The sequence below is a fragment of the Protopterus annectens genome, chromosome 4.part1 (genome assembly GCF_019279795.1).
Source record: "Protopterus annectens isolate FY-2018-M chromosome 4.part1, PAN1.0, whole genome shotgun sequence".
NCBI classification, from domain to species: domain Eukaryota; kingdom Metazoa; phylum Chordata; order Ceratodontiformes; family Protopteridae; genus Protopterus; species Protopterus annectens.
The window spans coordinates 739,763,287-739,777,223 of record NC_056734.1 but is presented as its reverse complement, the minus strand read 5'-3'; the positions used below and the strand labels follow the sequence as shown (position 1 = coordinate 739,777,223).

Sequence of the window (13,937 nt, the reverse complement as noted above, 5' to 3'; positions counted from 1 at the left end):
ACACAATTTACTTGGTCCATAGATGGTCCTTGTCTTCTATGCATCATTTTTAGTTATGCAGGAACCACAACACATCAGCTGTATCCAGTGCCTTCATTGTATACAGCTGGATCTCCTCTGTTGTCCTAGTGCCTTTGTACAAGTCAAATGATCTTATCTGCAAGAACAGATCCTGTACAGTCAGTTGCTTCTGGCATGGCCTTCTGAAATGAGAGATTTTGACTACATTCATGAAATTGACTGTGTTCCTTTCATTTCCTGACAGTTTCCACACCTGAGGTTAGGATTTGTCTGTTGTAGAAAAAAAAAAAAAACTTTGCACGTTCCACTGTTTTCAGGTATGCCACTGTGTGGATTGCTTGAACCTCCTTGATGTTGTTGGGAAGTCATTGTTGAACAGTTTGTAAATTGAAATGTATTGTACATACTATACTCACTGAATAGACCTGACATAAAGATGTTCATCACAGCAAGCTCCATTTCTGCTTACATTACAGGTATTATTAAATGTCTTTTTTTTGCTTGATTATAGGAATACTTTGAAATCATAATGAATCTTCTCTTACGCTGAGTGGAAAGTTAGATAATTTCAGTTATGTGGTTTGACAAAATCCATTTTTTTTTTTTTTAATGTCAAGACCTATTTCTTGATGACTGCCAACCCATGAATAATGCAGTGTAAAAAAGGTGAACTACAGTTGACTTTAATATATAGAACTAATGTTTCTTGCCATGCATTTGTAACTTGAAATGTTTGTAATCAAACCATATGTTTTTGCTTTGTATTTTGACCGAATGTTTGGATATTTGTACTTGCATGAGTAACTAAAAAGGGTATATTTAACTCTGTGCGGAACAGTTGCTCTTTATTTACCCACCACCTCCTGCTAAGCTGTAATTTTAGGCATTCAGGTCTTTTCCTCGATTGTGATTAGAATTGTTGGTTCCTTTTTTTTTCTTTCTTTAAACAGACACAATAAAGTACCAAAACATATAAAACCAAAAGGTGCGAACTTGAGTGGTCATGCAGTGTTTAGCATTTAAACAGTGTTATTTTGGAAGGAAAGTGAGGCAACTAATTTTTTTTTCTGGCACTGTGATCTTGCTGTCTAACTTCAGCCCCCTCCTGGATAATCAGCCTATTTATTCCCCATCTCTGGGCAAGGGTCAGCATGGAGTGGCTGTCATCTAGACAGCCATTGGGTTGCTTTACATTTTCTCGTTTTCTTTCTGTCCTTAACTTGTGTGCAACTGTCTGGCCACTGAGGAGAGGCATGCCATGGGCTGTCAGTAGAGGAGGGCCCCCTAACTTATGCAAGGGGTGTTCCCTCCAATTGGCCCTTACCATCTCCTCTCAGTAAGAGTGGTGGTTTGTTAGGTCTCCACCAGGATGCTCTTGCTGTTCACTTTGCCTTCCCAAGTCCATGCAGACCCCTCCCGGAAGAGGAAAGTGAGACCGTGCCGCTTCACTGCCTGGCCTCCGGTGCTGAGGCTGTTAATCAAACCCTGGCCACATGAGTCACAGTCTGGGCTCCATCCCTCTGCCCAGTTATAATTTATTCATTTATTGTTTTGAGTGATTGCTGTTTTAGCAACCAGGTAAGTTGGTTGGTCTTTCAGCCATTTTCAGACTTGACTCTGGCTACAGAGGAGAAAATGAGTTATAAAAATATGTAGGAAGCAAAATATTTGCATTTGACAGTGAAGATATGAAAGGATACACAGTAACATCAATACCTAAAATTAAAGTGAGGGTAATTTTTGTGCATCAGACATGCTTATACATTTAGCAAGGCATGTTTGTAGGTATTTACATATTAAATGTAAACTAGGTATAACGTCTACTGGTATGTCCTTTTAACCATTATCTGTCTGTAAGCCAGGTTGGGAAGGCTATTTAATTTTATTTGTAAATATAGAATATTTTAACTTATTTTGAATTTGTTGATATATGAGGTATTGAGAGGATTTTTAGCATGCATTCATTGCACTGCTCTCTGTATATCCAATTGTTAAGCTGCTAAGATGGGAAATGTCATTGTGTTATGTTCTTCTTCAGTACAGTGTGATCTGATTCAGGGTTACTTCTGCTTGTCTGATGAATAGAATCCAGTGAGGACATTTAGATTCTTATAAATAGGTGTATGTGCCCCTGTTTGAACTGCAGTCAAGTAAGTGTACAACTTTTCTTTCTTTGATTTCACTTTTCAGCCATGATCCAGACCACAAGCCTGATAGAACAGTTGTTCACCGTAATTTCAGTACAAAAGTATCAGCAGTTCTTAAAATTTACAGTTGAGACAAAAATAGTTACATAATTCAGAAAAGCTGTGAGATATTTCTAAGAAGAATACCAGTATAGTAGATTTATTTGGTGTTACAAAACTGTCTACTGTAAATAGATTTTTGCTCTTCTCTATACTGCACTCCTGTAACAGATCATGTCATGCATTTGAGTAAATTCTGTTGCTAGTACAGATATGTTATTTAATTTTAATCCATCAACTTTTGGTTTATTGGCACAATGTAGTGAATTTGTTACATCCATGCAGCTCAACCAGATCTACAATTTGGTGCTAAGCACACTATTATCAGATCAGAGTTAGTTTTACCTTTCAGATCCTGTTTGGGTACTGTTGCAGACATTTTAGAATACTTTTAACTATACGTTTATTGCTTAACTGTATATAAAATAAATGTTGGGCTATTGTATGGCTAGACATGAGTTGGGGAGAAACTTGTATGGCTTGGTTGACATCTGAAGTCACTAAATGTTCACCAGTTTTCATGATTTCAGTATGAACATGTTTTATTTTATGCAGTGACATGTTTGTCTAGAAAAAATAAAATGTATTGATTCATTTCCCAATACCCACTTTATTGGATTCAGGATCAGTGGAGAACAGGAACCTCTACAAGCACTTACTGGGGTACCAGTCCATTGTAGGATGCATGCAAAATTGTTTATTGTCTTATTCAAATTTGTTTTTCCTGCAGGATTTTTGTCTACTAAATTCCAATAAGCCAGTGTCTGTCTGATTTTATTTGTTAACCAAGGTAGAGCAGTGATCCATGTGGGCCTTTTTGACTCCGCCTGTGAGCACTGTCTGGTTAAGTAACTTGCTCAGAGCCACACTGTAGACAAATGGAGGGTGGGGGAATCAAACCCCAAACCACAGAAAGCAGCTTGTCCAGTCCTCTTTTTAATGACATACTGCGGTGGTAGTGCTGCGGTAGCGTTGTTGCCTCACAGTAAGACGTTGTCCTGTTTGATTCTCAGCTAAAGTGTCTTCTGTGTGGAGACGTGCGTGAATGGGCGTACCTTCATTGAAGGTTGTGCGTCAGGGCTGGCAACTCGGTACGTAAAAATCTACTGCCAATCATTAGCGGACCGGAGTTCCGCTGTGGCGACCCCTAACCGGGAAAAGCCGAAAGATACAACAAAAAGTTGTATATACACCTGTCCCTCTCAGATTTAGGTGCAGACTGTTTTAGTCCTAGGTGTTGAGGGTTAGTCTTTGTGTCTCTTACTATCAGTATTCTATTTCTTTTTGGATCAGGTGCCGGAAGATATTTCGTCTCTTTGTTAGGCCCTATAGGGAGATGGGTAAGATCCGGTATACATCATGGGATTCTACGGGTGTAATGCACTGCAGTTTTCAGTGCAAGGAGAAGTGAAGGCAGTCCATCCTTGATCCTCATTTCAAGGTGGAGGGCTCCACATGACCAGCTACATAACCTTTTGAAGAAGTAGGCTTTTCACACTTTAGACAAGTGTTATGCATACCTTCTACTATAAAGAGGCTGTAGCCATTAAATAAGACTGGAGACGAAGGATATGTAGTCTAGCTTCTCTAGAGGAACCCTGTGCCACATGACATGAAAATGACTGAAAATGCATTATTTCCCAGGTGTAACACCTCAATTTTAAAGCTGTAAAATTTTGTGTATAGGTCTGTGTGCTTAAGATGGATACAAAAATGTGTGTCTGTATGTATATTCATTTATATATATATATATATATATATATATATATATATATATATATATATATATATATATATATCCACATACACACACACGGCATATGTAAAATAAAATAAAAACTGCAAAAAAAAAAAAACAAGCCAGCCAAGCTAGAGTCTCCCCTGTGTGTAATACTTAAACCTCTTGTAGTGGGGGCTCAGTCTTTCTCTCAGTTGACCCAGAAATGTTACATGCTCAGTTATTTCTCTTAAGCATCTCTACAGTGTAACTAGTCACAGTCCCAGGGGTAGTTAAGATTAAACTGCTTCCCCACAGAAGCAGTGTGCTCCACAAAGTACATTAGTCTTCATCCAACTTGACTTCAGGGAGTATCAGTTCCACCCTCCTAAAGATGGTTTCTTTCGCTCAGAGATGCTGGGAACTTCGCCCCAGAAATCTCCCTAACGTTAGAGGTAAGCAGAATGTAAGCTTACCAAACTCAGGCCTGAAATTACAACTATTAATGCCCTTACATGATTCCTGTTTTCTGTCTTTAAAGCTTGTATATGTTGTCAGCAGCAAACCATCTGGTGTACAAGCACTGGCTCCGTCAGGGTTACCTTACCTTCTGCACTGCTTCAGCTAGTGTTCAAAACTGGCAAAGCAGCCACTATATTACAACGTGTATACTACAGTGAGATGCTGCATTGCATACCTCTCAACCTCTTGGAACAAGAAATCTGGACAAAGCCGTACATAATTGGGGGGGGGGGGGGGCAAAGGCCCAAAATAGGGACACTTTTTAAATATTGATCTTACAAACTTAGAAAATTGATAGAATAACAGGTTTTCATTAGCATGAATTTTCTGAAGGGTGTGAAGTGTGAAACTCAAATGTCTGTCATTTTCTGACTTTAATACTCAATAATTTGAAGGAAAACCACAGTTTTATGTGAAAAAGACCAAAGATTTGAGGCAAAAATCTGGACATTCTGCAAAAACCTGGACAGTTGAGAGGTATGACTGGAGGCAGATACTGATACAGCAGCAGCTTGGGCAAGCAAATGCAGTTAGAAGACTAAGGCAATTCCAATCACCTAATAAATACAGCAGTTACTAGCAACTTTAACAAAGATGTGTTCTTCTAAATCAGCGCAGTTATTTTCACCTGTGTCAGAAAATGCAAATCCATTATATAATGTCCCAGAGACTGTTTAAGGTAGTGTCCTGTATGATTTGCCAGTACCTATAGATGTCTGTTATGGGATAGGGAGTAGCACTCCTTAGAAATGAAACATCCTGACACTCAACTAATAAGAGACTGCAAGTTAAGTTATGTGACAGTTTGTTAATATGTTTCCTACATGGCTGGTTTCTCTATTGATTGCACTGCTACCCGAGCCAGGGCCACTTTAGCCACAGTCAGGGTTTCAGCTGCTTGCACCAAAAAACTCAGTAAATTTTCATTGATTTTGTCTTGATTTATAGTAAATGTTTACCCAGTGGTTAAGCTGAACTGGTGGGCTCTGGGGTTAGTCATGCAGCACATGACGTCATGGTGTGTGTTTGCCTGGGTTAGCTGCTCTGACTGCTGGAACTTCATTTAAAAAAAGAAATATCAAATTGGAACAGAAGGTGAAACCAGTTGTATATCCACAGTGGAGAATTTCCTCCTTGATCAGCTAACACAGTAAGAACATATTACAAAGTGTCGTAACTCTGTTATACTGTCATCTGTTTTTATGTATGTATAGAAATCGTAAGTAACAATTTCAAAGCCAATTTTAAACAAAACTTCTTTTTCAGTTGGAGAAAGTATGAACTTGCCTGTATTCACTGAAATGCCGGACCTTAATCCAGGATTGCAGCTTTATCGTGCAGCTTATGAACGGAATCTTCCAGGCATGGCAGAAGCACTGGCACAAGGAGCCGATATAAACTATGTCAATAATGAAGATAGTGGAGGAACTGCTCTTATACAGGCGGCTTTGGGGGTATCTAATCATTTTTTAATAGCCATTAAAAAAACAGAAATATCCAACATTGTCAACCCTTTAGTAGTACAACTGATTGTTTTACTGAGCCGTTAAAAAACTAAAATCTGACAATGTCAGTTTTCATTCATTCCTCAATGTAAGGGTTCGGATCCGACACTTGGCTTCAACTCAGCAATTACTGCAGCTTGTGGAGACCAACAAACTCTCAGGCTCCTTTCCTGCCCACTCATTGCACTATGACTAACTTCCCTCAGATCTCATTTGTCGCTTTCGTGACCAGGCATTGTTGATTACTGCTCTTGAGAGATTGTATTAAGGTAAGTGTTATTTCTTTAAAACCAATTGCCATCTGTTTAGTAAATCTCTCTCTGTTTAATAACTTTGTACTTTCCTTCAAGTTTTTGGTACTTTTCATCTTTACTTTCCCTTGTACACTTGCGAGTGTATTCTCTCTACCATTGTGTTGGTAGGCATTTCCTACCCCCCGCATATCCCCTTCCGTTAAGGATGTTAGACCCTTAGAGCTTTCTATTTCAAAAAGAAAAAGAATCTGCTGGCTTTTTTCTCTGCTCTTTCCTTTTTCTAGTGAAAGTATTTAATTTGTTATTGTCTGAATAGTTGTCTTGGTTCTTTTGCTAATAGCTGGTTGTTTAAAGTGTCACCTGTAGCGGTGTCTGAAAAAGGCTTTAAAAATGTGCAAAATGTGGGCACAAGATGCCATTTACTGATGCCCACTTTGTGGGTGTACTGTTTAGGGGCTGAGCAGCTAAACCAAGACTGAGACATTTGCAGTGGGTTCAACCCCAGAGCTCTCACAGGAGAAACAAATTAATGTTAAAAGGTTTATTGCCAACTTCTTTTTCCCAGTCCATGACTTGAGTTCAACCTCCCAAGGCAAAATCCAAAAGTCAAAAAGGTCGAGATCTTCATATTCCATGGTTTCAACTTCTGAACCAAAGAAATCAAAATCTGATCCAGCATCTAGTGTGTTCAGGCCATCCTTAGATGGTCTGGCAAGTCCTACCTCCAGTCTGACAAAACACACTATGGATCCGAAGTCCTCTGATCCTAAGCCATTGCCTCGTACTCCTTGTCTCCTACCTTGAATTCAGCACCATCTAGGGTGCCTTCCCCCCTTCTGGAGCAGCACACAAAGTCTCCTTCAGTGGTGTACACTCGTTTCTCCAGAAGTCTCATGGAAGCAGATGTGGAAAAGATGAAGTTCTTCACAGAGCAAATCAGAAGGGAATCTTCTCAGATCCTACCCCCTCGGGCCAGGAACACTGTCCATCTTCTACTCCACTGATAACTCCACCTCTGACCCAGTTTGTGGTGTTAGAGTCCTCAGATGTGAGCTTTCTGGGAATTTATGTATTGAATACAAAGACAGCTACATATTTAGATCCGACTGTTACTCTGAGTGCACCAGCCCTGACATCTTCGGATCTGGATGGCTCTCTGAGCCGAAGCTTCTGGGTCAGTTCCAAAGGGTAGAGACTACTATGCGGTTTTCAGAGCAGTCTCTTTCCATCAGAGCTTTGGTGTTGGACAGCTGTGCTCTGTCTTCCGTCTTGGGCTGACTACTCTGAGAGGAGGGAGGTGGTGGGCCAGAAATTAGCTTTCTCTGCTCCATTTGTTTTCTTCTGTCTGGAGTGGTCTGTCTTTGAGGTTGTGAAGAGGGTTTTCTGTGCTCCGGCAAGTCAGGCAGGTCCTTCCTCCTTGTATCCACCCTTGACATCTCTACTAACTTTGCACTGTGATCCTCAGCATTCTGCACTACTGGGCAGCCATCCAAAACCACAAAAGCAGTGTGCAAAGCAGTCACAGCCCTTAAGGCCAAATACAACACCAAACATACTTGTCATAGGTGACTCCATAGTCAGACACACTGACGTCCCACTCACCAGGCTGAACAAGGAGAGGGTCACAGTAAGCTGCCTATCGGGCGCTAGAATCCGCCACATAACACAAGCACTCGGGTCACTCCACGGCAAGTACAAATATGACACAGTCATTGTCCATGCTGGTGTGAACGACCTGAGACGTACCTCCCTGGACTACATGAAGAGACATAGAGGAGCTCTCTGATTATGTAGCCCAGGCAGGTATGACCCTAACCCTGAGCAGTATCCTTCCTTCACCAAGAATGATGCCACAATATAGAGACAAGATGATCAGCTTTAACAATTGGCTTAATGTCTGGTGTCATTCAAAGGGGATCCAGTATCTGTCTGCCTGGGATGACATGCTTGACAAGCCACGCTGCTTCGCAAGGGACGGCTTGCACCTGTCACCCCTGGGATTCCGGATATTGGCTAAGGCTCTTGCCACCCCCATAGTGCCTTTTTAGGCAAGGCTCAAATTCTAAACCTACCACCCTAGAAAACAAAAATGGGAAGAAACTGAGGGTAATGCTGCTCAATGCCAGAAGTCTAAATCTCAAAATGCACGCACTCGAGGCCCTTCTCAGTATGGAGAACATCGATGTCTGTGCTGTAACTGAAACCTGGTTCAAGGCTCCTGAGAGCACCCGGCACTATTAGGTTTTACCTCATATCATGCGTTCCGCCCCAAAACCCGGACCACACCACAAAAGGAGGGGTGTATCCATATTCATAAAGGATACCCACACCTCCAGGTTGGTGGCAACGCACAAGCTCGGAAACCATCCAGGTGCAACTAACCATAGGCAAAACTGCTCTACAAATTGTAGCATGCTACAGGCCACCCTCTCAAACTCAGGAACCCCACACAGCCTTCCTGAAGACACTGGAGGGTATAAATGTATCTCCAAACACCATCATATTGGGTGACTTCAACTACCCGAATATAGACTGGGAACATTACTCAAGCCCTAACTTTCTAGCCCAACGGTTCCTGGAGTTCATAAATTCAAATGCCATGGAACAGCTAGTCACTGTTCCCACGAGAGGAGAAAATATACTAGATCTCATTGTCACAAACATGGGGACAAAATGCTCCACACCGAAGTATATCCCTCATTGGTGAGATCTGATCATAAACTAATCTCACTGGAAATCCACATACATCCCCCCACCCCAAACAAAAAAGACCATAGTGAAGAACTTCTCTAAAGCAAACTTCACACTACTCAAGACTGGTGTGGTATCCTTCAAGGCCCCTGAGCCAGAGGAAACCACAACCCAAGCTGCGGAAGCCCTTACAAATGCCTTCTATGAACACCTCCAGGACTGCATGGATCAGGCAATCCCAAATAAAACCAAGACTCTTTCCACAAAGGGCAAACGTCCAGTCTGGTGGACCCCAGCCATTAACAAACTTTACAATAAGAGGAGAAAGCTGTTACATGATAGAACAAAATCCATAAAAGGGAAGTCACCCCTGATCATTATTAGTAAAAAAATACGAGCACTTTTATAAGGCCAATTTTGAGAGAAAAATTGCCATGGATTCAAAGGACAATCATAAGGCCTTTTTCAGCTATGTTAGGAACCTGGGTGGAAACTCCCAGATATGCTCAGAATTAGTCCAAAATGATACAAAAATCACTGAACCCACAGACATTGCCAACATACTGGCAGACAGGTTCAGTGCAAACTTCACCCCCCTCTCCCCCCCTAAAGGAGAGATAACTATCCCAGCCGAGTGTAGCCTCCTGGACATCTCAAATGCGCAGGTGAAAGCTGCTCTCTCTAAAGCTAAAAACACAGCATCAATGGGACCGGATGGTGTCCCCGGCTGTGTGCTACACGAGCTAAATGAGGAATTAAACCCGCACATAAGGCACCTGTTTAATCTCAGCCTTACCACAGGATACGTGCCCAAGGAGTGGCGTACGGCATCTGTGGTCCCACTCCACAAAGGCGGCGCCTCTACGGACCCTGGTAATTACCGCCCATAAGCTTAACAAGTCTAGTCTGCAAAGCTATGGAGAGGATCATAATGGAGCTCATAAACAAAGATATAGGGGACTTGCAGACATTGGACCCGACCCAGTTTGGCTTTGTCAAGGGAAGATCATGCCTTTTGAACTTGGTTGACTTCTTCGAAACAGTCACCAAGGCCATTGATGAGGGAAAGGCAGTCCATACAGCCTACCTTGACCTTGCAAAGGCTTTCGACACAATACCCCACTCGGGTATTGTAGAAAAACTTACCAGCTTAAATGTAAACCCATATGTCACAAGATGGGTTGCAAACTGGCTTAAGGACAGAACCCACAGGGTTAGAGTTGCTGGCGCTGTGTCAGACTCCAAGCCGGTCACAAGTGGTGTCCCACAGGGCTCGGTCCTTGGCCCCTATTGTTTGGCATCTACTTCTCAGAAGTACAGGCCAACATGGGAGGACTTTGGCTGACAAAGTTTGCAGACGACTGCAAACTGGGCCATAGTGGAAAGTGCATCGGACACGGATATCCTTCAGAAGGGACTCACGGAAACAGATAGCTGGTGCCAGAGCCATGGCCTGAAGTTAAACGCCAAAAATGTATAGTCATACCCTTCGGGAAAAACAAGGTAACCCCAAGCTACCATATAGGTGGCAATCCACTAAGCACAGAAGAGGTTATCAGGGACCTGGGGACCCAGGTTGACAGTGGCCTTTCTTTTGATACTCACGTTGCTAAAGTGGTTAGAAAGACCTTCTACATTGCCCACCTGATCATGAAGGGATTCACATCCAGATCTAGTGAGGTCATTGTTACCCTGTACTCTTCACTTATCAGACCAATGATCAAGTACAATGCCCCATTCGGGATGTATCTCACCCGACATCTGCAGCAATTGGAGAGACCCCAAAAGTTCCTCACCAAAAGGATAAAGGGACTCCAAAATCTGTCATATGCTGCCAGATTGAAGAAACTCCAGCTCTATTCAGTCGCATACCGCCTGCTCAGAGGTGACATGTGCCTGACATACAAGGCCATGTCCAACCCGGAATTAATGGTCATGCTCCACCTCAAAAATCCAAATCCACCAAAACCACTAGAGCAAGCGACTTAAACCTTAGCACGGATATAAATAGGACGTGCTGGAGGGATAGATTTATCACTCAGAGACTCCCTATGCTGTGGAATAAAATCCCGGTCCATGTGAGGCAGAGCACCTCGCTGACTCTGTTCAAGAGAAATCTAGACCTGTGGATGGGAGATCGTAGGTTTACCCTGGGAATCATCTCTGTGTCACTGCTGGACAGAGGCACAACAAACTAATGGGCACAGTATTTTTTCATATAAGGGGTGGCGTAAGCCACAAAAATTTGGGCTAGGCTTATAAATGCATTAGGGCAGATAGCCTAGTATAAACCTATGAACCTATCCCAGAGCTTCCAGACCACCCGTCTGGGTTCTGTCTTGTCTTCCGATAATCCCACTAAGGAAATCCCTAGCAAGAGGAAGCAGGTGGACCCACCCCCCGAGGAGTCTCTCACCAAGGATACCAACTTTGATGAGGGAGAAGGGTCTCCTAAGTCACGAACCAATGAAGTCTCATTTGATGACATCCTTAAACAGAAGGGTGGTTGGTCTACCCAAAACCCAACTTGTGAGGGGTCCGTGTTTTTGGACGTTTTTGGGACTACTACTTGCTGCTGACCTAGTTTTATTTGGTGTCTGTACAGGTATGGAATGAAGCTGATACGATTGAGATGATCAGGAGACCAGACAAGATCCTAGCTCCACCAGTAGGAAGAGAGCATTGGAGTAAGGGAGTACTAGTTGATGCAGTAGTCTTGGCTGCAGTTACCAAGAAGAAACTCGTGGGACAGAGTTCCACTGTTAATCCCCCAATAGGGAATCTAGGGCTGTGGACAGATTTGGGAAGAGAGTATATGCTTCAGCGACTTTTGCTCTCAGATTGCTGAATCACTTGACGCACTTCACGAGATTGCAAAGGGACTTGATTAAAGAACTTTCAAATTCCCTTTCAGGGGCCACTACTGCAGAGGCTCAAACTTCTGTGGCCTCACAATTGGTACCCTTCAATACATTGCAAATTCATCTGTGAGGCTCATCTAGCATACTGCAGAAGGTGCCTCAAGGGCTGCGGGTTCAGGCATTTCCATCAGGAGGGGCATGCCTGGATGTGCCTGTGTGATTTTTGTGGAGCCCTTCAAGTCATCTTTCATCAATGCTCCTTGTGACTGTTCTTCCTTGTTTGGCCTCACAGTAAAAGACACACACTCCAGGTATAAGAAGGATGGAAAGAGACTGCAGTAGGCATACGTTTTTTGATCCCTCAATGAACCTTTTTCAGGAGCCAACAAGGTCGTCCAAAAATGTGGTTCAATAAGTCTCAGGGTCCTTTCCAGGACATGAGTGGAGGTAGTTCCCCCAGAGGCAGAGGGGGAGCGATAATGGCAGAAGACATCCCTGTGGCAGAGGAGGCCCACAAATCCAAGGGTCCACAGATACCTTTTCCGATAGACCATTTCAGTGCTGCTGAATGGAGGCCCGATTGTCTTTTTCTGGAGGCAGCCCAGGGGTCACTTTTCTCTGCACCAGGAAGCCTGGCTAAACTTAAAGGATAAATGGGTGCAGAGAATCATTTTCAGAGGTTATATTATTCCCTTTTCCCTTCCACTCCTGTTACCCAGGAAAATCCCAGATGTTCCACCCAATCAGAGGGAGGCAGCAAACTGGAGATACAAAAGCTGCTAGAAAGTCATCCAAGAGGTCTCTCTAGGCAAAATAGAATCTAGAACTTACTCAAGATTCTTTTTAGTGCCAAAGAAAACAGGGGACTATAGACATATTTTAGATCTCAGTGTGTTGAACAAATCGGTTGGACACACCAAGTTCCTTATGGTCATGGTTCAGTCCATTCTGCCCTTTCTGAGCAAGGACAATTGGATGTGCGTGATAAACCTTCAGGATGTGTACTATCCCATAAAAATGAACAGATGTTCCAGAAAGTTTTTAAGCTTTTGGCTGGGAGCCAGTCTTAACCAGTTTAGAGCACTGCCCTTTAGCCTTACCACACTCTCCAAGGTGTCCACCAAATGCATGAGACTGCAGGGATTCTGGGTGTTTCCATATTTGGATGACTGGTTCATTACCACTCCGACCAGGCATCAGCTGGTACAAGCACAAGACCAGGTATTGAAAACTTATTCATATCTTGGAATAACCATCAATTACAAGTCTCAGTTACAACCAACTCAGACATTGGAATTCATAGGAGCAATGTTCAACACAGTATCTATTGTAGCATCTCTTCCCGTTTTGAGAGTGCAAATAATAAGAAATAGGGTCAAGAAAGTAATTTGCAGTACCAGAATTTAAGTCCAGTTGATTTTGCAAGCCCTTTGATCAATGTCAGTGGCAATAATCTTAGTTCCTTTAGCAAGATATATGAGAATTCTGCAGTTGATGCTACAAACACAATGGTCAGTTCTCTCTCAACCCATGTTGACAAAGATGAGAATATCTCTGGTATGCAAACGATACCTTTTCTAGTGGATGCAGTCATAACAACTGTTGCAAAGTCTTCCTTTCATTCTCCCTCAGTCCAACACCATAGTGACCACTGAAACTTCCCAGATTGGGGGGGGGGGCATTTTCTGGGGAAGACAGTCCAAGGCACTTGGTCCTCTGAAGAGGCCAACTTGCATATCAATGTTCTGGAAATGAGAGCAGTGCTTTTGGCATTGCAAGCATTCTAAGACTGTCTCCCTCTCGGAACAGTTGTGGTCTAAATGGACAACATGTCAGTGATTTGGTACATCAGCAAACAAGGGGGACCCAAGTCTCATCCCCTGTGTCGAGAAACCCTGAGGGTGTGGCAGTGGGCGATTTACTCCAACTACTTAATAATTGCAACACATTCTGGGGAAGTTCAACGTGATAGAGAAACTGAGCAGGTCCATTTTACTACCTCATGAATGGTCTCTCAATAACAAAGTGACGGACATGATTTTTCATCAGTGGGGGCCATCATTGCTGCACTCTCTTTGCATCTCCCCTAAATAACAAGTGCAGTTGCTTCTTTGCCCTAT

General features: G+C 42.8%; 1 protein-coding gene across 1 annotated transcript in view; it reads left to right on the top strand.

Moving 5' to 3' along the window:
* LOC122801280 (arf-GAP with coiled-coil, ANK repeat and PH domain-containing protein 2-like) overlaps positions 1-13,937 on the top strand; it is a 2,104,317-nt gene that overhangs the window by 1,446,397 nt on the left and 643,983 nt on the right. Inside the window, exon 19 of the mRNA XM_044070827.1 lies at positions 5,773-5,960. Coding sequence (XP_043926762.1) covers positions 5,773-5,960 — 188 coding nt within the window. The remainder of the gene's footprint in view (positions 1-5,772; positions 5,961-13,937) is intronic.